This window comes from Neophocaena asiaeorientalis, unplaced genomic scaffold (assembly GCF_003031525.2).
Source record: "Neophocaena asiaeorientalis asiaeorientalis breed wild unplaced genomic scaffold, Neophocaena_asiaeorientalis_V1.1 scaffold676, whole genome shotgun sequence".
Classification (NCBI taxonomy): Eukaryota; Metazoa; Chordata; class Mammalia; order Artiodactyla; family Phocoenidae; genus Neophocaena; species Neophocaena asiaeorientalis.
Genome location: NW_020173914.1, coordinates 494,994 through 520,418, shown reverse-complemented (window position 1 = coordinate 520,418; position 25,425 = coordinate 494,994). Strand labels below are relative to the sequence as shown.

General features: G+C 34.6%; 1 protein-coding gene across 2 annotated transcripts in view; it reads right to left on the bottom strand.

The window, feature by feature from the left end:
* The window catches only part of TET2 (tet methylcytosine dioxygenase 2), a 130,669-nt gene that overhangs the window by 11,665 nt on the left and 93,579 nt on the right, over positions 1–25,425 (bottom strand). The window contains exons 4-9 of one of the 2 annotated variants that reach the window (XM_024751888.1): positions 24,451–24,541; positions 23,807–23,920; positions 22,955–23,048; positions 22,107–22,315; positions 8,629–8,779; positions 6,558–6,647 (exon numbers count right to left, since the gene is read on the bottom strand). In XM_024751888.1, coding sequence (XP_024607656.1) covers positions 6,558–6,647; positions 8,629–8,779; positions 22,107–22,315; positions 22,955–23,048; positions 23,807–23,920; positions 24,451–24,541 — 749 coding nt within the window. The remainder of the gene's footprint in view (positions 1–6,557; positions 6,648–8,628; positions 8,780–22,106; positions 22,316–22,954; positions 23,049–23,806; positions 23,921–24,450; positions 24,542–25,425) is intronic. The other variant, XM_024751889.1, reaches the window with a different exon arrangement.

Genomic DNA, 25,425 nt, shown 5'->3' with positions numbered 1-25,425 from the left:
ACCATAAAAACACTAAACACTTTAGTTCTTTCACCATTATGTGTGATGTTAGTTTTAGGTTTTTCATCTATGCCCTTTATCAGGCTGAGAAAGTTTCCTTCTATAGATGTTAAAGTTTGTCAAATGCTTTTTCTCTATCTATTGAGATAGTTTTCCCCATTATGTTGGTTAATATGGTGAATCACGCTGATTGATCTTTGAGTGTTAAATGAACCAGCTGCTCCTGAAATAAACTCCATTTGATCATAATATATTATCCCTTTTACACATCGTTGGATGTATTTAGATGAAATTTTGTTAAGAATTTTCACATCAATATTCATGAAGATCATTGGACTTTACTTTTTCTTTAATGCCCTTGTCTGATTTTAGTACCAGGATATTTCCAGCCTTATAGGATGAGTTGGGAAGTATTTACTCCTTTGCTACTGTCTAGAAGAGTTTCCACTGAACTATTCTTTCTTTCTTAAATAATGAGTGAAATTTGGAAGGGAAATCATCTGGGCCTGGAGTTTTCTTTTTGGGAAAGTTTTTAATTACAAATTCAATTTTTAAATAGATATAGGACTATTCATGGTACTTTTTCTTTAGTAAGCTTCAGTAATTTGTGCCTTTCAAGGACTTTGCCCATTTCATCTAAGTCATTTCTTTTCATAAAATTTTAATAATGTTTTCATTCTTATTCTTTTACCATCTGTAGGATATGTAATGGTGTCTCATCTTTAATTCTTGATATTGACAATTTGTACCTTCTCATTTGTTCTTGAACAAATTGACTAAAAGTACTAGCTTTTGTTGCGGTACGCGGGCCTCTCACTGTTGTGGCCTCTCCCGTTTGCGGAGCACAGGCTCCAGACGCGCAGGCTCAGCGGCCGTGGCTCACGGGCCCAGCCGCTCCGCGGCATGTGGGATCTTCCCGGACCGGGGCACGAACCCGTGTCCCCTGCATCGGCAGGCGGACTCTCAACCACTGCGCCACCAGGGAAGCCCCCTTTCTGCCTTTTATATGGCTAAAGTTCTCTTTTTCCAAGCTTCATAGGATATAAACATAGATCATTGATTTGAGACTTTATATAACATTTCTGATATAAATGTTCAATGCTATAAATCTTTCTCTAAGTAAGCTTCATAGCTGCATCCCACGAATTTCAGTGTCACATCTTCATCTTCATTCAGTTTGAAATACTTTCTCCCTTGTGATTTATTCTTTGGCCCATAGGTCATTTAGAAATAAGTCGCTAAGTTTCCAGATATTTAGGGATTTTGTAGGTATCCTTCTGGTACAGATTTTCAATTTAATTTCATTGTGATCAGAGAACATATTTTTTGGCTTTTAAATTTATCAATACTTGTTTCATGACCCAGAATATAAACTATCTTAGTAAATCATCCTTGTATATTTGAAAATAATGTTAATTCTGTCATTGCATGGGGAGTTCTATACATAACATCAATTTCGTTAAAAGTGTTGTTCAAGTCTTCTGTTCCTTTACTAATTTTCTGTCTACTTGTTCTAATGGTTTGAGAGAGATATATTGAAAACTAACTCTATCTGTAGCTTTGTTTGTTTTTAGTTGTATCAGTTTTTGTTTAATAAAATTTAAAGCTATTATTAGATGCATAGTTAGGATCATCATATTCTCTTGCTAAACTGACCTTTTTATCATTATAAAATGACCCTCTTTATAATATTCTTTGCTATGAAATCTACTTTGCTATTAATATCACTCCAGCTTTCTTCTGATTGACATTAGCACGGTATTTCTTTTTTCTTTCTTTTTTTTTTTTTTTGGCAGTACACGGGCCTCTCACTGTTGTGGCCTCTCCCGTTGTGGAGCACAGGCTCCGGACGCGCAGGCTCAGCGGCCATGGCTCACGGGCCTAGACGCTCTGTGGCATCTGGGATCTTCCCAGACCGGGGCATGAACCCGTGTCCCCTGCATCGGCAGGCGGACTCTCAACCCCTGCACCACCAGGGAAGCCCAAGCATGGTATTTCTTGGTTCTTGCTTTTTTAAATATCACAATTGTTCTGTATCAATGTGATTATTCAATATCACAAGCTCTGCCTTTTAATTGGGAGTGTTAAAAAAATTTATATTTAATGTGGTTTTTGATATGGCTGGGATTAAATATACCATTTGCTATTTGTTTTGTTTTAGTTTTCTTTTAGTTCCATATTTTAAAATATGTTTTGGGATTAATTCCATTCTCATCTCTTTACTGGGGGATTAGTTATACATTTTTTGTTAGTGGCTGCCTGCTTTAAGGTTTACAGTGTAGTGTACAGTCTATATTCAAGTAATATACCATTCCATCCATATATGACATAAGAATCTTACAACAGTATACTTCCAATCCCCAAGCCTCTGTGCTATTTTTATATGTTATAAACCTTAAATTACATTTTTAATATATTTTAAAATAAACTATCTTGTAAAGAAATTTTCTAATAAGGGGAAAAAGTCTTTTTACTCGCATATCTACTATTTATGATGTTTTCATTCCTTTTTGCCAATCTAGATTTCTATCGTATCATTTTTCTTTCTATCAGAGGGCTTCCTTTAACATTTTTGAAGTTTTAGTCTGCCGGTGGTGGTAAATTATTTCAGCTTTTGTATGCCTGAAAAAAAAAATCTTTATTTTTGCCTTCACTTTTGAGAGTTGTTTTTACTGGTTATAGATTTGTAGATTGATAGTCTTTTTTTTTCTTTCTTTCTGTACTTTAAGGTTGGTTTTCCTCTTTTTTCTTGCATCTTTCTCAGACTTTAAGTCTTGTGTGTGTGTCATCCATTTTTTTCCCTATAAGTAATGTATTTTTTCCCCCATCTACTTTTCACATTTTCTCTTAATCACTGTAAGCAAGTTGATTTTAATGCAATTTTATATAGTTTCTTAATATCTCCCCCCCCCCACCCCGGTACCATTTGGGGCTTGCTGAGCTTCTGGGATGAATGGGTTTATAGTTTTGAACAAATTTGAAAAATGGTGATTATACTTAAAAATATTTTTCTGTCCTCCTTTTGGGACTCTAATTACACATATATTAGTGTAATAATATTGTGCGATGATGTGATCTAGTTAGCTTTATTCTGTTCCTTGAATAAAAATGTATACAAAATCTAGCTGGTCCTTAGACTCATGCTATCTCATAAGAAATACCATGCAGGGGTCTGTGAATGGATTACTGGAAATTTATCTCTATGTCTGGAAGACAGTTCTAAGTGCATGGCTCTCTGATGGTGTAAATCTGTGCTGTTCAATACGGCAGCTACTCCCCACATGTAGCAATTTAAATTTAAATTAATTAAAATGAAAAGTTCATTAACTCAATTGCACTAACCACATATCAAGTGTTCAGTAACCACATGCAGCTAGTAACTACCGTTCTGAACAGTGTAGACAGAAAATATTTCCATTGTCAAAGAAAGTTTTCTTGGTTTAAAATGTCATCATCTCCACACATGACGAAAGCACATGATTTTGAGATTTGAGCCTGCTAATTCAGTCCTAAAGTTTAATGGTACGATAACCATAGAAAAGATAGAGAAATATAACTCTACTGGATAGATATAAAGGATATTTAAGTTAAGAAAACCTATATTCTAATTCCATGGAGCTAACAGAAGAAATGCTGTGAAGACCCAATGAAGCTTAACTTCAGCAATAAGACTTTATGAAATCAAGGAACAAAGCAAAGAAGAACATTCATATATGAGAAATAAAGGTACTATATTCAGTTGGGGGAAGGAGGCAAATACCAAATAGTAGACTTCCACAGCACCTATAACCTTGATGTGTTATGTATACTGTAGGAAAAGTTCACGTGGCTGTTTTCTGGGGTCTCTAAACCATGTTAAGACATATGGATAAACTTTCCAGTAGTACCTACCATGCAATATAAAAAACACCTTATTCGTTCTTAGCCATTAGTTGATTTAGTTTATATAGACATTATATTTATTTTTTAATGTATGAATGTATGTATGTATTTAAATTTTATTTTATTGTGGTAAGAACACTTAACATGAGAGCTACACTTTTAACAAATTTTTAAATGTACATTATCGTTGACTATAGGTACGATTGTACAGCAGATCTGTCGACCTTATTCATCTTGCTTAACTGAAACTTCATGCCAATTGTTTAGTGTATCTATTTACACATTTACTCATATACAAATATTAAAACACATCTAAGGAATTATACCTAATCATCTTGTTATAACTTAAAAACTTGGGGTACCTTCATATTTTAGATATTCCAGGTTCAGGAAATGCATAAAATACTCCAAACAAAAAGTAATAGTGTAGAATATAAATGCTTAGATAATCAAGTTTGTATGAGACGGTCTATAATAGGAATCAAAGGAGTAAGAACATCAATGCTTGTTGTTCTGTTCCTTTCCCCAGTTAAAGCCATTTGATTAATATCCCCTATAAAATATTCACTCAACAGAAAATGGCCAAACTTGAAATCTAGCAACATAGACTCAATTTATTTTTTTCTTTTTATAGCTTGATTTATTATTTTGCTCACCAGAATTATTTTACAACGGTAGCAAACCATTCCTTATACTTTTCTGTGACACTGATTAAAATAGGTAAGGTTGTAAAAATAACAATATTAACCCCACTGTTATTAATAGCATTTAAAATAATTTTCATAGACATTAACATATATCTCTAAATATCTAGGTTGTGACATAAAACAACTTATAAAGAGACAGTCATTATTAAAGTTGCCTCCTTTGCTCCCACTTAAAAAAAAAAAAATTGAGGTTTGGGGAAAATGTCCACAATGGAAACAAGAATACCTAAATTGTTGACTAGAATTGGTGCCCTGTCTCTGCTATGTAGACAAATCTAGTCCCCTTATAGAGTCTTTAACATTATTAAGTAAATGACAATGTTTGCAAAATGTGTCATACTTCATGCTTTCCCATACCCATACTGCTGTGTACTCTGTTCTGAATACCTTCTCATCACCTCAAGCTTTCCTCCATCTATCAATCTTCCTCTTCCTCTTAAATCTTTAACCTCTCCTATTCCATTGCTCCTACCCCCAGTCCTTCCTTCACTGGTTTCTCTTCCCCCACTCACCCCTAAAATGTTAAATATTAAAATCATTAGCCCCTTCTCCTCTTTGTAATTTTCACTCTGAAAAATTGTATTTACTACTAACTACTTCCTGCATTTTGATAATTCCCAAATCACAGTGCTAACCTGGATTTTTCTCCCGATTTTTCTTTTAAATATCCTAGAAGTATGTCAAACCTAGCATGTCCAAAATGAAATTTGTCATCTTCTCCTTATCTCCTCCAAACTTACTTTTCCTCACTGATTCCTAATACTAATACAACCATCTGTCCAAGCCAGAAATTTGGTGGACCCTCAAATTCTCTCTTTTGCTCGTTCTCAAATCTGATTGGTCACTAAGTTTATAAGTTCCACCAAATATTTCACATACTTATTTCATTTTCTCTATCACTACTGCTATTTCGTTAAATTAGGACCTTAACGTCTCTTGCCCAGTGATTGCAATAGCTTACTTCTCTAATTTAATCTTCTATAATCTAAGCTGTATTTCATTTATTTGGCTTGAGTGACCTTTTCAAGTTAAATCACTTCACCCTCACCGTCCCCAATATACACTTAGAACACCCCAGTGGTAGGCCTCTTACCTATAAGATAAAGTTCAAAGATCTTTGTATGGCCTCCAAGGCCATTTGTGACCTTACATCTCTACTTTCAGGGAGAACCTTTTTGTTTCTTCAGAAATGTGCATACTTCTATCCCAGCTGTTATCATGTTTTTCTATAGCTGGCATTTTACATATCTCTGTCTCCTCTAAGGAAGGAGTTTTGTAAGGACAGAGAATCTGCATTGCTCATCTTAATGTCCACAGTGACTAAACACAGCATCTGGTTCATAACAGGCTTTCATTTAGTGCTTTTGCTGTTGATGTTACTGAAACAGTGTAGACTTCACGGTCTTTTGCCTCCTTCACGAGCATTTCTGAACAAATCACCTGGCCTTCCATATAGGTATAACCCAGCACACACTTAGAAAATAGGAAAGGAAAAAGAAAAAGGAAAAATCTAGCAAAATCTGACATATCTCGACACATGTATATACACTTACAAAGTAGTACACCCATAGCTTTACATGTATAGACTTGCTGTGGAAACAGTTAACAGGTGGTTAGAACCTATAGTATGAGCTATATAATTGCAATTAATCACTAAAGTCTGCTTACAGAGATAAAATTATCCATATGAGAACAAGATTAGTAGGTAAAATAGCTTGTGAGCCTTAAAAGCTCATTATCTTTACAGATTAAAAGACCAAAAATATACTCTTTTGGATGGTGTAATTTTCATATATCAAATATTCATATATCAAAAACAGAACACTGCAGTGGTTTCAACAATTAGGAAGAGAAAAAGTTAGAAAAATAAAGGAAAATTGTTGCTTCAAAAATATCTTTGGAAAGATAGGCCATCAATAATGAGTAAGTAAAGTGTTCTAATCATTGTCAATAACTGTTTAAACTTACCTGATTATTATATGCATCAGGTGCAAGTTTCTTGTATGTTGGTGCCATAAGAGTGGACAGGTTTTGTAAATGAGACTCCAGTTTCTCTTCCTGTATAAAATGAATAATTCTACATATTAAATTCTAAATCCATTCTATCCATATATGAGAGAGGCTATCAATTAGATTTTTTCCCCTATATCTTAGATCCAAATCACAAATACATACCGTCTCATTAAATATCGGCTTGGCCAAAAAGTTTGTTTGGGGTTTTCCCATAACATTGGCCAACCCAATAACTAAATATCATCTTAACGTGACTATTTCTAAGTTAAAAGCATAGACCTATTTTAGTATGTGCTGTTAAATGTCTAGCTCTTTGGTATTTACATGAGATTAATCAATTTTCTACTTTGCATGCAGATATTTGGCATTTTATTAATGTAAGTCTATGCTGGTAGTAGGATTAGGAGAATGAAGCCATACGGTCTTTAAAAGGTCACATTCTCTATTCTTCTCCAATTAGTGGCCGAGGAAGATGAGCTATTGAAAGGATTTGTTTTAATCTATTTCTAATCTTTATATTTTAAATGTTTATAAAAAATAGCATTACAAAATTTGAAATGATCACTCCATAGAACTAAAAATTACTATGTTATTCAAATATGAATAAAACCCTAAGAACTATAATGTGGTATATATGAAAAACTTTGTAAAGTTTACTTGAGAGGAAAAATGTTCAGGTATATTCGCCCCCACCCCCAAGCAAAGAATATGCTTTTTTAAATGGTAGGGGATGATACTCAGTTGTTCTATTCATTCTTAGAAGTTCTCATTTCACACTGATATTTCTCTAAAAACCTTGGGAGATGTAAGCAGCTGGCAGAGGTATACTTGCTTGCATTTTAGAAGGTGAGGAGGTTTCTGACTGGAGTCCTCCTACCTAACAGAGGGAGGATGTCACTAGCCATCCCCTGCATTTGTTTACATGAAACACAAGAGTGATAAACATTTATGAAGTAGTGGAGAAAATGCTCTCCAGTGTGAAAATTAAAAGTGTAAGACAGCAGGCAAAATTGCTATTCATTAGGTTTATCAAATATTTGTGTTTTCTTATGCAGAGGATATCTAGCACATTAATACAGCTTATTAAAATGTTACGATTCTATGAAAAATTTGTATCATGACTTGAAGAGCTTTTGCACTTTATTAAACCTCCGCTTACTATTATAGTCACAAATAATAAAGCTAACAAATTTTTCAAAGGGACATAAAAATTATTATATCAATAGTATAATTGCATATATTGCATTTATTGCATATTGATATGCATATATTGCATATCAATTGCATTTAAAATTTGAAAGAAAATTATAACATGTATAGATTTACTAAAAATTTGATCATAGATGAATGCTAAATATACTGAGATTTTCTGATTATTCAATTAGCATACTCCAGAATACATGCTACACAAAGGTTGTTAAACGTGATACCAATCTACAAGTTATATTTTGAGAAATATATATTCTAGAGAAGGACAAAAACCAGTGATGTCAATGAGAAATCAATGTTCATTTATTTCAACTACACCTTTATATTAAAATCTAAATATGTTTTAGTTACTTGAATGCATTTATTATAGTAACATTAAGGCATCAAATCTCACAGGTTGAAACTGTGACTAGAAATGGACTTTTATGAATGTGGCAGTCACGAACATGATTTCTATAATTCAGGTTCAAAAGATGAAAGTTCTAACACTGAAGTAGTAATATTTAGTTTTAAGATGGAAATGACAGCTGTGTGAAACTCTGGAGTTTACATAGATGACAAAGAATAAGTGTAAAAGGCCATAAGTATAGTTTATGTTGATCAAACTTTATTACTTTAGTATCACATGGTTGTTATTATGCTAATTTTATAAAATATTATTATGTGTGCCTACCGTTTAGCCAAAATTTTACTGATCTATCTCTGAGATGAAATTCTCTGTTAATGAGAGTTTGAGTATATTATATTGTTCACTTCATCTGTGCTCATCAATTCTCCATGAAAAATAAACAGATTATACATCAGGAAGTAAACAAACCTCTTTTGGGTCATCCCCAAGCAGCTTAAATTTTCTTGGGATCTTGCTCCTGGCAAACTTACATCCATTGTAGTACATGCTCCATGAACAACCAAAAGAAAAGGAGGCACCACAGGTCTCTGGGTCCAGCCCCTGACAGGCACACGTTCTCCTGAGAAATCAAAGAACCAAGTTCATGACTATGGATAGCACTGTCCAGGCTATCAATCTCATATTCTGGGTGTCTACATTCCAAAATGAATGCAAATAGTTTTTTTTTTTTTTTTTTCAAATAGTTTTGAAAGAAGTCTAACTCTATATTAAGATGTGCCACAATCACATTAGAAAAGAACTATTTTCGATTGGCTTTAAAAGACAACTTGAACAAATATTTTATTGTAGTATAATATACACAGAGAAAGTACACATAATTTTATAGCTTCTAATCACTCACAAATGAAACATACACAAGTGAGTGCCACTCAAACTAAGAAACAAAACATATACTTGCACCCCTAAATCCCATCTTATATTTCCTTCCAGGCATTGTCCTCCTAACAGTAACTTCTGTCAGAAGAGATTAGCTCTGCCTACTTTTATCCTATATAAAATATACTATATTCCTACTGAATATAGTGTATGTATGTGTGTGTATATATATGCCTATTTTTATACTATATATACTATAAACCTACTGAATTTAGTGTTTATGTGTGTATATAAATGTGTGTGTATATATATATAGTTTTGCCCATTTTTATACAACGTATAGTATAGTACACACACATATGTATAGTTTTGACTATTTTTATACTACATATAGTATGCTATATACTTCTATACTGCAGTATAAAAACAGGCAAAACTGTATATGTACATATATGTACACATATACATACACACATACATACATAACAATACACGTATATGCAGTTATCTAGTATAAGCTTATTTGTGTCTTCTTTTCTTCAACATTGTTTGGAATATCTATCCACAATGTTGCATGTAGTTATACTTTATATTGATGTATTTATTCACTGAGTACAGTTTCTTTTATATGGATATGCCACAAATTAATCGTTCCACCATTGATGGGCATTTGAGTGCTTTCTAGTTTTTAGCTAAAATACAGTATTGTGACTTCACATCCCAAGTCAGTTATATCCTAAGGGCAATAAACAGACAAACAAAGAAACCAAACATTAAAAACAGGATAAAACAACCCACTAGGAAAACTATATTCAGTAGGTATTTTTTCACAGCTGTATTGAGGTATAATTGACAAATAAAACTAAGATATTTAAAGTATACAACATGATGATTTGATACAAGCATATATTATGAAAGGATTTTCCCATCAAATTAATTAACACATCTATCACCTCACATATTTTTTTTTCTTGCAATGAACATTTAAGTTCAACTCTTTTAGCAAATTTCAGTTATATAGTAAGGTGTTATCAACTATAGTCATTAGATCCTCAGACCTTACTCATTTTATAACTGAAAGATTAAATATATCCTTTTACCAACCTCTCCCTATTTCCCTCATCGCCCAGCCTCTCACAACTTTTCTACTCTGTTTCTGAGTTTGACTTTTGTTTTTGATTCCACATATAAGTAATATCAGGTATCTGTCTTTTTCTGTCTGGCTTATTTCATTTAGTATAATCCCCTCCAGATTCATCCATGTTGTCGAAAATGGCAAGATTTCCTTTTTTAAAAGCTGAATAATATTCCTCTGCGTGTGTTCACAAACCACATTTTTATCCATTTATCCATTGATGGACACTTAGGTTGTCTCCACACCTTGGTTACTGTGAATAATGCTGCAACTGGAATGCAGATATCCCTTTGAGATAATGATTTCATTTCCTTTGGATACATGTTAAGAAGTGGATCGTTTGTTTATGTATGGCTCTCCTGACCTCATTGGACAGCAGTAGTCTTATTTGTAGTAATGATATTATTTTGAAATTACTTATGTATGTTGTGACATGAAGAAATCATTATTAATGTCAAAAATAAGAATTTCAGTGTAAGATAAAATAAGTCTAAAGATAAGTAAATATCTTGTAAAATCCTATGAACAAGAAATAGTATGAACTCACGATATGAATTAAAAAGCTCAAATTTTCTCTTTCAAAAAAAAATTACTTCCTATATCAGTCCACTGAAAATGCCTAAAGTAATATCTTTGTAGCAATGGGCACATCTGGACACATACTGTGATCTCTAAATATCGTTTCTCATTGAAATGAATGTAGGTTAAAATTCATGAGGGTTCTTTTTTTCAAATGAGTTGATAATGATACCAAAAAGAAAGAACAAACTAACTGATCATTTTTGGATGGTTACAAAGGCACCAAATCACTATTTTGAAATTTCACAACTAAAGATACTTACCATGCATTATTCTGTCATTTGTTTACAAATTATATTTAATGGTAACCAAACAGTTGATAATGAAAAGTTCTTTAAAGAATTCCGTCTAATAAATGTAGAAGGAATGTTATAATTAGAAGTTACAATTTTACAGATGTCAGCAAAAACGGCAGAATAAGGATCTCTGAAAATACCCTCCTCCACAAAAGCAAAAGGAAACCTGGTAAATATGGTCAGAATCAACTCTTCAGAAATATGGAAATTAACAAAAGACTTGCAGCAGTCCTGGAAGCATTTCTTCAAGAAAGGCAATGAAATTTTGGTAAGAAGCTAAGCTTTACAGTGTTTTAACTTGCCCTATTTCCACTGTCCCCAGAACTCCACGACACCCTTGAAAACCAACAGCCCACATTTATGGTGAAAATCAGCAGGTTGGCAACCACTGGAGAGGGCAGAATTAGGCTGGATATCCTCCAAAGCCCCATTCCTAGAGAAATGTCATTATTTTACCTATTTGGCAGTTGTCTAGAAGACACCACTGGCAAGGCTTTCTTCATTTGATCTGACTTGGAGTTCACCTATTGTATATAGCCCTTTCCCCACTGGAGATATTTGTTGAAAATAGTCAGAGGCAATTGTTGAACACTGGGGCTGCCTGAGGTCTTGGTAGACAAAACTAGCTAGACTGACCAAGAAGAAGAGAGAAGACCCAAATTACTAAAAAATTAGAAATGAAACAGAGGATACTACCAATGACCTTATAAAAAGCATTATAAGGGAATACTATAAAAATGATCTATCAACAGGTTAGATAACTTAGATGAAATGGACAAATTCCCAGAAAGCACAAACTACTGAAACTGACTCAAGAAGAAATAGAAAATCTGAATAGACCTATAACAAAAAGACTGAATTAGTAATCAAAAAACTTCCCACGAGGATAAGCCCAGGAGTACATGATTTTGCTGGTGAATTCCACCGAACATTTAAGAAATTAGCCCCAATCCTTTACAAATTCTTCCAAATAATATAAGAGGGAACCCTTTTCAATGTATTCTATGAATCCAGTATTACTCTGAAACCAAAAACAAAGACATCACAAGAAAACTATAGACCAACATCCCTTATCAATATAGATGAAAAAATCCTCAATAAGATACTAGCAAATGGAATCCAGCAACATATACAAAAAGTATACATTATGGCCAAGTAATATCTATCCCATAAGTGCAGTGTTGGTCCAATGTATAAAAATCAATCAATATGAAATACCACATTAACGAAGTGAAATGCAAAAAAGGCATTTGAGAAAAGTACAACACCCTTTCATGATAAAAATACTCAACCTAAGAATAGAAAAAAAAATCTTCCTCAACCTGACAAAGAACATTTACAAAAACCCTACATTTAGCATCATACCTAATGGTGAAAAGCTGAAAGAAATCAGAGACAAGCAATAGCTGCTTGCTGTTGCTAATTCTGTTCAATATCTACTGTAGGTTGTAGCCAGGGAAATTATGCAAAAGCATTAAAAAAAAAAAAGAAAAAGAAAAAAGTAGACACCTAGATTGGAAATGAAGAAATTAAACTATCTCTATTTGTAGATGACATGATTTTGTATGTATAAATCCTAAGGAATCCACCAAAAAAATTTGGCACTAATAAACTAGTTAAATAAGCTTGTAGGATATAAGATTAATATATAAAACTGAGCTGTGTAAGTGTATCCTGGCAATGAACAATCCAAAAAAAAATAAAAACAATTCTACTTAAAACAGCATCAAAAAGAATAAAATATTTAGAAATTTGACAAAAGACGTGTAGGACTTGTACACTGAAAACTATAAAACATCATTGAAAGAAATTAAAAACCTAAATAAATGTAAAGACATCCTATGCTAATAAACAGGAAGACTTAATATTGTTAAGATGTCAACACTTCCCAATTAATTTGCTGATTCAACAGAACCTCTGTCAAAATCCCAGATGGGGAAATTATTAAGTTCATCCTAAAATTCATAGGGACATGAAAAGGACCCAGAGTATCCTGTAGGATACTGTAAAGATCCTGCAAAAGAAAAACAGTTGGAAGATTTATACAGCCCAACTTCAAAACTTACTATAGCAACTACAGCAATCAACAACATGTAGTATTGGCATAAGGATAGATATGTAAATTAATGGAATAGAAGAATCCTGAAATGACACATACATCTTTGTCAATTTTCAACAAGAATGAGAAGACCATTCAATATGGAAAAAACAGTCTCTTCAACAAATGGTGCTGAGACAACTGGATAGTCACATGCAAAAAAATGAAGTTGAACTCTTATCTCACATCATAACAGTGAACAAAGACCTAAATGGAAGAGCTAAAACTATAATACTCTGGGAAGAAAACACTGGGGTAAATCTTTAATACCCTGGATTAGGCAATGATTTCTTAAATATGACACTGAAAGTACAAGCAGTTAATTTAAAAAAACTGACTTCATCAAAATTTAAAACTTTTGTGCTTCAAGGATATCATCAAATGAAGAGACAACCTACAGAATGAGAAAATATCTGCAAACCATGTATCTGATGAGTTCTAGTATCCAGAATATATAAAGAACTCTTATAACTCAAAAATTAATTTAAAAAGGAGCAAAGATTTAAGAAAGGATTTCTTCAACGAAGATATATGAATAGCCAATAGCAAATGAAATAATGACTAACATTATCACTCATTAGGGAAATGCAAATCAAAACCATGAGATACACATTATACCCACTGGAAGGGGTATAATAAGTAAAATAAATAAATAAAGGCAGCCAATAAGTAGTTTTGGTGAAAATGTGGAAACATCAGAACCTCCATATATTGTTGGTAGGCATGAAGAGTGGTGCAGCTGTTTTGGAAAACAGTTTGGCAGTTCCTCAAAAAGTTAAGCATAGTTACCATATGACCAAAATTGTCACTCCTAGGTATACACCCAAGAGAACTGAAAATGTATATCTATACAGAAACCTGTACAGAGATATTCATAGCAGCATTATTCATATAACCAAAAAGTGGAAATAACTAAAATGTCCATGAACTGATGAACAAAGAAAATGTGGTACACATATATGCAATGGAATATTATTCAGCCATAAAAAGGAATAAAGTACTGACTAATGTTATGACATGGACAAAACTTTAAAACATTATAAAGACCTATGAATAAAATATGTAGGAATAAATTTACCTAAGGAGGCAAAAGACCTGTACGCTGAAAACTATAAAATGCTGATGAAAGAAATTGAAAATGATACAAACAGATGGAGAGATATATCATGTTCTTGGATTGGAAGAATCAATATTGTGAAAATGACTATACTACCCAAGGCAACAAACAGATTCAATGCAATCTCTATCAAATTACCAATGGCATTTTTCACAGAACTAGAACAAAAAATTTTTAAATTTGTATGGAAACACAAAAGACCCCGAATAGCCAAAGCAATCCTGAGAAAGAAAAATGAAGCTAGAGGAATCAGACTCCCTGACTTCGGACTGTATTACAAAGCTACAGTCATCAAAACAGTTTGGTACTGGCACAAAAACAGAAATATAGATCAATGGAATAGAAATAAACCCATGCACCTATGGCCAATTAATCTATGACAAAGGAGGCAAGAATATACAATGGAGAAAAGACAGTCTCTTCAATAAGTCATGCTGGGAACTGGAAAGCTACATGTAAAAGAAGGAAATTAGAACATTCTCTAACACCATACACAGAAATAAACTCAAAATGGATCAAAGACCTAAATGTAAGGCTGGACACTCTAACACCATACACAGAAATAAACTCAAAATGGATCAAAGACCTAAATGTAAGGCTGGACACTATAAAACTGTTAGAGGAAAACAGAGGCAGAACACTCTTTGACATAAATTGCAGCAACATCTTTTTTTGATTAACCTCCTAGAGTAATGAAAATAAAAACAAAAATAAACAAATGGGACCTAATTAAACTTAAAATCTTCTGCACAGTAAAGGAAGCCATAAACGAAACAAAAAGACAACCCACAGAATGGGAGAAAATACTGATATTTGCAAACAAAGCGACAACAAGGAATTAACCTTCAAAATATACAAACAACTCCTGAAGCTCTATGTCAAAAAAACAATGCAATCAAAAAGTGGGCAGAAGATCTAAATAGACACTTCTCCACAGAAGACATACAGATGGCCAAAAAGCACATGAAAAGATGCTCAACATCACTAATTATCAGAGAAATGCAAATCAAAACTACAATGAGGTATCACCTCACACAGGTCAGAATGGCCATCATCAAAAAATCTACAAACAATAAATGCTGGAGAGGGTGGGGAGAAAAGGGAACCCTCATACAGTTGGTGGGAATGGAAATTGGTATAGCCACTATGGAGAACAGTATGGAAGTTCCTTAAAAAACTAAAAATAGAACTACCATATGAGCCAGTGATCCCACTTCTTGGCATGTATCCAGAGGAAACCATAATTTGAAAAGATACATGCACCCCAGTGTTCACTGCAGCACAATTTACAATAGCCAAGACACGGAAGCAACCTAAATGCCCATCGACAGAGGAATGGATAAAGATGTGGTACATATATACAATGGAATATTACTCAGCCATAAAACAGAACAAAATAATGGCATTTGCAGCAACATGGGTGGACCTAGAGATTATCATGCTAAGTGAAGTAAGTCAGATAAATATCGTATGATATCACTCATATGTGGAATATTTAAAAAATGATTTACAAAACAGAAGCAAACTCAGATTTTGAAAACAAACTTTTGGAGACCAAAGAGGAAACGTGGCTGGGGGGAGGGATAAATTAGGAGCTTGGGATGAACATATACACACTACTATATACAAAATGGATAACCAACAAGGATCTACTGTATAGCACAGGAAACTCTACTCAATATGGGAAAAGAATCTGAAAAAGAATGAATAAACTATAATAACCTATATGGGAAAAGAACCTGAGAAAGAATGAATATATGTATACATATAACTGAATCACTATGCTGTACACCTGAAACTAACACAACATTGGAAATCAACTATACTCCAATAAAATTTAAAAAAAATTATGCTAAGTGAAAGAGGCCAGATTAAATGTTGTAGTATATGTATACGTATAACTGAATCACTATGCTGTACACCTGAAACTAACACAACATTGGAAATCAACTATACTCCAATAAAATTAAAAAAAATTATGCTAAGTGAAAGAGGCCAGACAGATTAAATGTTGTATGATTCTATTAATATGAAAAGCCCAGAAAAGACAAATCTATAGAGATAGAATGTTGATTAGTAGTTGCCATTTAGGGGGGGAGGAGAATGGGAAGTGATTGCCTAAAGGCTTTGAGGTTTCCTTTTGGAAGCAATGAAAATGTTGTACAACTTTGTGAATATACTAATGCACTGTACTGTATACTTTAAAAGGGTGAATTTTATGGTGTGTGAATTATATAGAAATTGAAAAAACTCACACATAACAAAATGACTTCAAGGTGATTTCCTATATGAAGTGGCTTCTGAAAAGGCACCTTTATTTTTATAGGGGCCTTTCAAATATTGTTAGAATTTTTACATTGCAGCCTAATTTTAACATGGCTCAGAATTTGGCTAATGGTTAAATAACAAATCAGAGAAATTGTAATCAAAATATTTACCTATACAACAGATTTTTAAAAACACTCTCAACCTCTTTGGACTTCTAACTGTTAAAAAAAAAAAAAAGGGACTTCCCTGGTGGCACAGTGGTTAAGAATTAGGCCAGATTAAATGTTGTATGATTCTATTAATATGAAAAGCCCAGAAAAGACAAATCTATAGAGATAGAATGTTGATTAGTAGTTGCCATTTAGGGGGGGAGGAGAATGGGAAGTGATTGCCTAAAGGCTTTGAGGTTTCCTTTTGGAAGCAATGAAAATGTTGTACAACTTTGTGAATATACTAATGCACTGTACTGTATACTTTAAAAGGGTGAATTTTATGGTGTGTGAATTATATAGAAATTGAAAAAACTCACACATAACAAAATGACTTCAAGGTGATTTCCTATATGAAGTGGCTTCTGAAAAGGCACCTTTATTTTTATAGGGGCCTTTCAAATATTGTTAGAATTTTTACATTGCAGCCTAATTTTAACATGGCTCAGAATTTGGCTAATGGTTAAATAACAAATCAGAGAAATTGTAATCAAAATATTTACCTATACAACAGATTTTTAAAAACACTCTCAACCTCTTTGGACTTCTAACTGTTAAAAAAAAAAAAAAAGGGACTTCCCTGGTGGCACAGTGGTTAAGAATCTGCCTGCCAATGCAGGGGACACAGGTTTGATCCCTGGTCCAGGAATATCCCACATGCCGTGGAGCAACTAAACCTGTGCGCCACAACTACTGAGCCTGAGTGTCACAACTACTGAAGCCCGCGTGCCTAGAGCCCGTGCTCCACAACAAGAGAAGCCACTGCAATAAGAAGCCCATGTACTGCAATGAAGAGTGGCCCCTGCTCACCTCAACTAGAGGAAGCCTGCACACAGCAACGAAGACCCAATGCAGCCAAAAATAATAAATAAGTAAATATTTTAAAAAACAAAATTTAAACTAAAAATTATATCAGCCATTTAAACTTATGCAAGAATAGAAAAACTAGCAAAATAAATTAAATGTACATAACAAATTTATACTTTAAAAAATAAGAAAATTATCAATTTGCAAACTAATGGAAACAGGTAATAATCATCGATCGATGTGCTAAACCGTTAGGTAGAAGTTTTCTGGTAAACTTTACGATGGGTGGATCAAGCTAACAACTCCTCAACTGAACACTCATAACATCACTATAAATGGAACAAAGCAGATATTATGTCCCTCTTGATGGGTATGAAGAACTAAGATTATTTCATCACCACTTATGAAGCATTTTGCTAATACATACATTCATGCATACATACATATTTAACTCTAACTACCAGTGTACGGAAGATATTGGTGACAGAGGAACAAGTTAAGCAAGTGTGCACAGCCAAATCCAGAATGTGAGAAATTTTACAAAGCAACTCATACAGTCTCTTTAACAAATAAATTCATCAAAAAGAGAGGGGAAACTATAATAAAGTAAAAGAGCCTTGTGAATCATATACTGTATCTTACAAACTGGGACACTTTTGAGAGTAAAAGGAAGTTCTATCAATAACTATACTAGACAATAGGCATGAACTGGGACCTACTCAAAACCCTCAATCAAATGTAAGATATGGACTTTCTTTTTGTCAATATTTTTTTATTTTATATATATGTATATCTAATATGTATATGTGTACATTGGAAACAGTATCCAATTAGGGAATTTGAACATGGTCTGAACGTTAAATGATATTAAAGAATCACTCAATTTTGAGATGAATGATAATGACACTGTGACTAGGTTTTGTTTATTAAAAAAAAAAAAGTCCTTGGGCATATACCCTGAGAAAACCATGATTCAAAAAGACACACGCACCCCAATGTTCATTGCAGCACTATTTACAATAGCCAGGTCATGGAAGCAACCTAATCGCCCATCGACAGAGAAATGGATGGAGAAGATGTGGTACATATATACAATGGACTAGCCATAAGAAGGAACAAAATTGTGCCATTTGCAGCAACATGGATGGACCTAGAGACTATCATACAGAGTGAAGTAAGTCAGAAAGAGAAAAACAAATATCGTGTATTAATGCATATATGTGGAATCTAGGAAAATGATACAGATGAACCTGTTTGCAAGGCAGAAATAGAGACACTGACATAGAGGAAAAAAACATATGGACACCAAGCAGGGGAAAGAAAGGGTGGGATGAATTGGGAGACTGGGATTGACTTGTATACACTAATATGCATAAAACAGATAACTAATGAGAACCTACTGTACAGCACAGGGAACTCTACTCAGTGCTCTGTGGTGACCTAAACGGGAAGTAAATCCAAAAAAGAGGGGATATGTGTATACATATAGCTGATTCACTTTGCTGTACAGTAGAAACTAATATTGTTTTACAACATTGTAAAACAACAAAGTCCTTATCTGTTAGTGATACACACTGAAGTGCACATAGCTTAGATGATATGGCCTCCGTTTTGCTTTAAAACACTGGTGGGGATGGGGTTAGGAAGTGGGGGGGCACAGAATATATGGAATAGTATAGGCAAAGTGTTGATAAATATACTGCACTCCTCCATTTACGTATATTGGAACATTTTTATAATATAAAGTTGCTTTAAAAGTTTAATATCACCCAGCATGGCAGAGACATTTCTGGCTTTGACTTCCTTATAATGACAGATACACTCCCACAACTCTTACTTGCCAAAAAATTATTGGTTAGGCTTGGTCATAAAATAAAAATCTCAAAGGGAAATCTTTAAAGGAGAAACAGCTGGCTGGGCTCAAAGGAAATGTAAAAATCCGTTTTGATTTTCCCACTGGAAGATGCTCTCGGAGTTCTTTTCTGGACTCACAGTGGGTGGTTATGGTGCATGTGGGCACTGGGATTTATAAGAACCCAGTGATGAGGGTCCCACAGCTTTCAATATTAAAATGAGTCAGCAGCCCCAATTTGAGATTACCCTCCATTCTTCACAAAAAAATCATAATTTTAACTTTTTCCAGAAATAAAACTTATTTTATAGGGTAGAAGAAACTTCAAAAGCTGTATCCGAGTGAAGTCTCTATTGCCATTGGTTAAGTGTCTATTTGAATCATGTACCTCAAGTATATTTTTTGTTTCTGGAAACTTGCTCTAAGTATAGGTAGCTCAAAGCTGGAACTTCATCTAAATAACTACTCATCTTTATCTTGAAATTATAGACAAAGTTAAGCAAAAGTATACAGATTGGCCTTTAAAATGTCAATATTTGAAGCACATCTTTTAATAGTTTTGTTCTTGTCCCTATTAATTTTTCTTAGACCCTGGCCCAATCATCATTCATGGTTTTCAAATGCAAAATAACATAATTTAGGAAAGTTCTTAACATAGAATCTGACATATAGAAAGAAATTCTATTTCAGACAATGGCATTTATAGGAATCAAAGAAAAGCCTTCAGGGGAAAAATAACAAAGATGTATAATATTAATAAAAATTAAATCAATTACAAAGAATGTGAAATATAGTTTGCAAGAAACTTCAAGAAATTTAAATAAAACAAATGTCATTTTCACAAGAAGTTCTTTGGTGGTTTAGAAGTTCCAGCTACCAAGTCTAAGAGGAAGTCTGCTTTACAAAAACAAGGCAGTGTTGCTGAATTCCTGAGAAAAATGCTATCACCAACATCAGCTCAAGATGCCTTAACTTTCATTTTCTTTCTGATTAAAGACACCTAAATACATTTTTTTTCAAGGAGAAACAAGGAATGTTAGGGTAAATGGAATATTACTTTATACCTAAAGCAGTCAATCACAAGTTTGAGTCATGTCTTATGAATCAGCCACTTCTACCTTCCAACCTATCATTTGTAAAAGTGGGTTGATGGCCTTGAGGTACACACCATGACATTTTGGGATCATAACTATCATAGAAAGCCAAGCCACACTTTCATATAGGAAAAATAACTTTCCTAAACAGATTATTTATAGTTGATTTGCAACCCTCCCTACCCACCCCCAATGACCCAGAGGGAGAACCTATGTTAATATACAGTAAAACCGTACCAGTTAGAGTAATAGTCAGCAAAAGGACAAATTTGGTTACCAATGGATTGTTGCAGTGAGAAGCACAATATTTCCATAAGCTCAGTTAACTCTTTTGTAGTTTGGTGGACGCAGAAGAAAGGTGACTAAAGGAGGAAGTGCAGGGACTTCCCCGGTGGTCCAGTGGTAAAGAATCGCCTTCCAATGTAGGGGACACAGGTTCGATCCCTGGTCAGGGAACTAAGATCCCACGTGCCGCGGGGTGACCGAGCCCGTGCGCGGCAACTAGAGAAGCCCGCGCACCATGACTACTGAGCTCGCGTGCCTCAGCGGGAGGCCCTGTGTGCCGCGAACTACAGAGCCCACGTGGCCTAGAGCCCGAGAACCACAACTAGAGAAGAGAAAACCTGCACGCCACAACTAGAGGGAAGGCCGCGCCACAACCAAAGATCCCGCATGCCTCAACTAAGACCCGACGCAGACAAAAAAATTTAAAAAACTAAGAAAAAAGTGCAATATTAAAATTATTTTAGTACCGACTGTGAGTAAAATAGCTACATAGGATTTCAGTGCAGCACTGTGAATTTTCCTGTATTCTTTTAATGATATACAAGAATAGCATAGCAGAAGGAAAATAAAAAGTTAAGCTTTCTCCACGTGAAGATGTAAACTTCCTGCAGGTAGATAAGGTTAAAAAACAAAAAACACAAACAAAACCATACCAGCACTTGGATGCATTAAATATATTTAACTGTATACCTTGCTCTCCTATTCCAAATTTTCATATTCCTCGAAAATAATGCCCATCCATAGCCACTAATTTCTTGATTATTTAGTAGCAGTAAAAGTGGAAGTGATTTTGATTATTATTATGGAAATAATGGACTAGCTTGCAATGAAGTCAAAGTCAGTTTGCTTCTACAGAACTTCTATAAATAATCCTTGTATTTTTATGTTTGTTACATATAAAGTCCTTGAGCTGGGAATCCTAAAGTTTCTCACCAAACTGTCTCAGACACTGCTACGCAGAAGTGGTGTCAGTACTTACTAATGTGGTGGCTAGGCACACTAAATCGTTGTCACTTGCAGTAAGCGGACACATAAATATTTTCAGGTTTATGGTATGGTTGAGTTTGTGGGTACCGACACTCAGATTTCCAGCAAGCTGCTTCTAACTCATAGCTACACTGTCCGAAGGTACAAAATATTAGTAAATGAAATTGCTTCGAAGTATCCACGTTAGCATTAGCAAATGCAAGTTCCTACTGAATGGCTGTGAAGCAGGCGTTTTGATCCCTGTTTTGTAAATGTGAAAACGCAGTTTCAACTCTCGGCCCTCAAACCAACAATTAAGCTTTCCTAGCAGTGGAAAGAGAAGAGAGGCCTGGGATGCACTTACTCTTCATTCAGGGCACACCGACGATTGGTGAGCGTGCCGTATTTCCTCAGGGTCTCGGTGAGCTCGGAGTACAGTTTGTCAGCCAGAGAGAGTGGGATTCCTTCCCACACCAGGATGAGAATCACAATCACCGCAGCCTCACAGGTGTGGCCAGCTCGCTCTCGCACCAAGCACAGTAGCTTCTCCTCGCTGCAGCTTCTGCGAACCACCTGTTCGGGTCACCATTCCACCCCAACACCCACCACCCCAACCAAAACAAAACAAGGGTCACTTGCAGCAGATGAGAGCATTGACTGACGTCTGTATATTTTCTCAAGTCTGGGTCACAATTAGGGCGACATTTACCAGCACCTGCAACTTGCCTTTTGCTGCCCATCTATAACGTCGGGGCTTACCCTGGGGTCAGAACTGGGAGAGATGCAAAAGCACTCGGGGTGTAGCAGACTCGACCCAGTACAGTGGGGACAATGCTCCCTGCACTAAAGCCAGAGCTAGATGGAAGACAAGCAAGACTTTAAAGTTCAAGGTCTTCAAAAATGACAAAGATTAACTGCAGGTACTTAAAGGATGAAGGACCTCTTCCTCACATGCCGGGAAGAATTACACTTCTAGCAGGCACTTGAACAGACCTCCTCCTCACTATTAAATTTTTTCAATTAAATACAGTTTGTACATGATTTTATACTAATCTGCCTTTTTCTTAAGAGATGACATGTGATAAATATAAGCAATATTCCTTTCAACTGGCATAAATGATTCTCTGATCTGATAACCCAATTCCCAGGGTTAGATGAATGAATCAAAATGCCCAAGACTGAAGACCAAAGGCCTTGTCAAGTCACACTTACCCATTTGGCAATAGGACATCCCTGAGAACTTTTGCCTTCTTTACCAGTATAGATGACTCTTTCAATCCTAATAGCTTTACCCTTCTGTCCAAACCTTAAAGAAATCCACAGAAACACACACACACATAAAATTAGCAAATGAATCTAAGAGGCAACCAATATACTGAACATTTGAGCATAATTTTACTCTATGGCCACATCCTGAGAAATGAATAGTTTATTTTTAAAAAACAGAACTAAGCCAAGCAAACTGGATAGTAGACTTTAAGCCTGGTATTTCTTCAGTATCAAAATATACTGATAATTGTAATGAACCATTTTGAAATTATATGATGGGTAAAAATAATGGGAAAGCTTATTTTTATACATAATTTCACAAAGCACAAAACTTTTTAAAGTTTGTTAAATTCAGTCTTCTAAAATAACGTACTATTTGTCCTTTACTAAATTTAGTTATTTTAAAACTTGGGGACTCATTTTAGTTAGGACTGTTTCTCTAAGAATCTCTCATTTTTTTAAAAGGCTGGCAAATAACCAGTATCCAGCAATTTTGAAAATATAGGATAATTCTAGAAATAGATTATATTTTCCCTTATAACCAAAGCACTACTTACTCCTTGCTAATACAAGAGGGCACTTAGGGAAATTCACTATTTCTGCCAGGCTACTAGACAATTATTTAGTGAATTTCTATGTGCTCATTTAGAAATGAATAATTTGAATTTGGGGCAACAATGACATGAAATATGTCCTTGCTGCCCAGAATGTTTCCTAATGTATTTTAATGATAAAAATGCCTACCTCTTAAAGAAAAGGCACCCTAGCGTAATAACAGCTCAGAGCTGTGGATACCTATATGAAAGTCTCTCTCTGCATTGATTATCTTGCTCATAACAGTCTTCAAGTCTGCAAGATGACATGCAGGAGTAACTGTGTAGATTCAGGTAAGTACTTGCATACCTATGACTGACAGGTAAAAAAAAAAAAATGCAGCTATAAATAGAATCTGTCTCTATTTCTATTCAGTATATCACTCTTGCCCTCTGCTCATACTAATGGACAACTTCCTTGGAGATAACTACTCATTTATAACTCTAGGTGAATTTGACTCAATGGGTCCTTTCTTATACCACCTTTCCCCCCTTTCCCTTTTTTATCATCGAGTGGGAAAACCAGAGTGGGCGCTCTCTTTGCAGCCTGTGCCAGCACCCTTGTGCCTAGCAGGCTGGCTGGCTGGTTCTTGTTCATGCCTGGGTTTTCTGGCATCCATCTCAAAGTGGGCAGCCTATGCCAGCTTGCAGACTATTAGTCCTGTCAAATATTGTGACTCTCTGGTGAATAGCACAGTGTGTAGTGTTGGCAACCCTGGAATAGCTAAGCCTACTAATAATTACTCAATTTACAATTGTTTACTGCTTTGTATGTGAAAGCTGGAAAAATTCTGACATATACAAAAGGATAAACGTTAATCTGCCCTGTGCCTTTGCGTTAATTACCTTTCTTCCATGATTTCTCTAATAGCTGCCACATTAGGACCTGCTCCTAGATGGGTATAAAAAGGACCTTCATCTTTTTCAATAATTTGCTCTGTTGAGATAATAGAAGATTATTATTTTAGACCTCAATTATACTAAATATAAAGGCTACATCCACAAAGCTTATCCCCCACCTGTACATTAAGGGTCCTAAATGTGACTTTAAACATTTTTTTTCTTTAAAATGAGTAAACTGATGGACTAATCTATTAGAAAATGTGCCAAATAATTAAGTATATGTCCATTCTGCCTGTTGGATAAAAATATATTAAATTGCATTTCAGATATGGGATAAGGAATTATTTTAAATCAAGTAAGTGGAACTAAATAGACAGTGAGGGAATTAGAATATATTATATGTAATATCAACTACAGTCCAATCTTTTAAACTGAAGAAAAAAAAATCACAGCTTACTAGAAGCCTGCCTGTTATTTGGATGTTAAAAGATTAAAAATAAAATTTCCTGTCCTATCTCACCCCCAGGATTTTGTTCAGTTTATTGTCAAGATACCTTTTTCTCCTCTCGTTTCCCCACAATATTCGATTACTCTGTTTTGAAAATAAGAACATTCAATCCAGACCCATATTGTATATACTACTTTAGAACAACTTATGATGAGAGAAAATATTGAAGACAGGGTCAGATAAAAGGAAGATGCTTTTGTACACTATCAAAGATGAAAAGTGGGGAAAAAAGGTTTGTATGATAGGAGAAGGGTGTGAAGATGAGTATAACTTACCCAATGTTGTCTATGACATGTGTGGCACATTAGGCCAGTGAGGCAATAATATTACCCACACACAAAGGGGCAGTACGGATCTTCCTTCCATCCTTCTATAAAATGTGGAGTGTACCATTTTAAGAGGAATAACATAAAGTGGGTGGACCATCAGCCACATTAGTTGAACGCTGGTTTTTATAAATGTCTTCTACT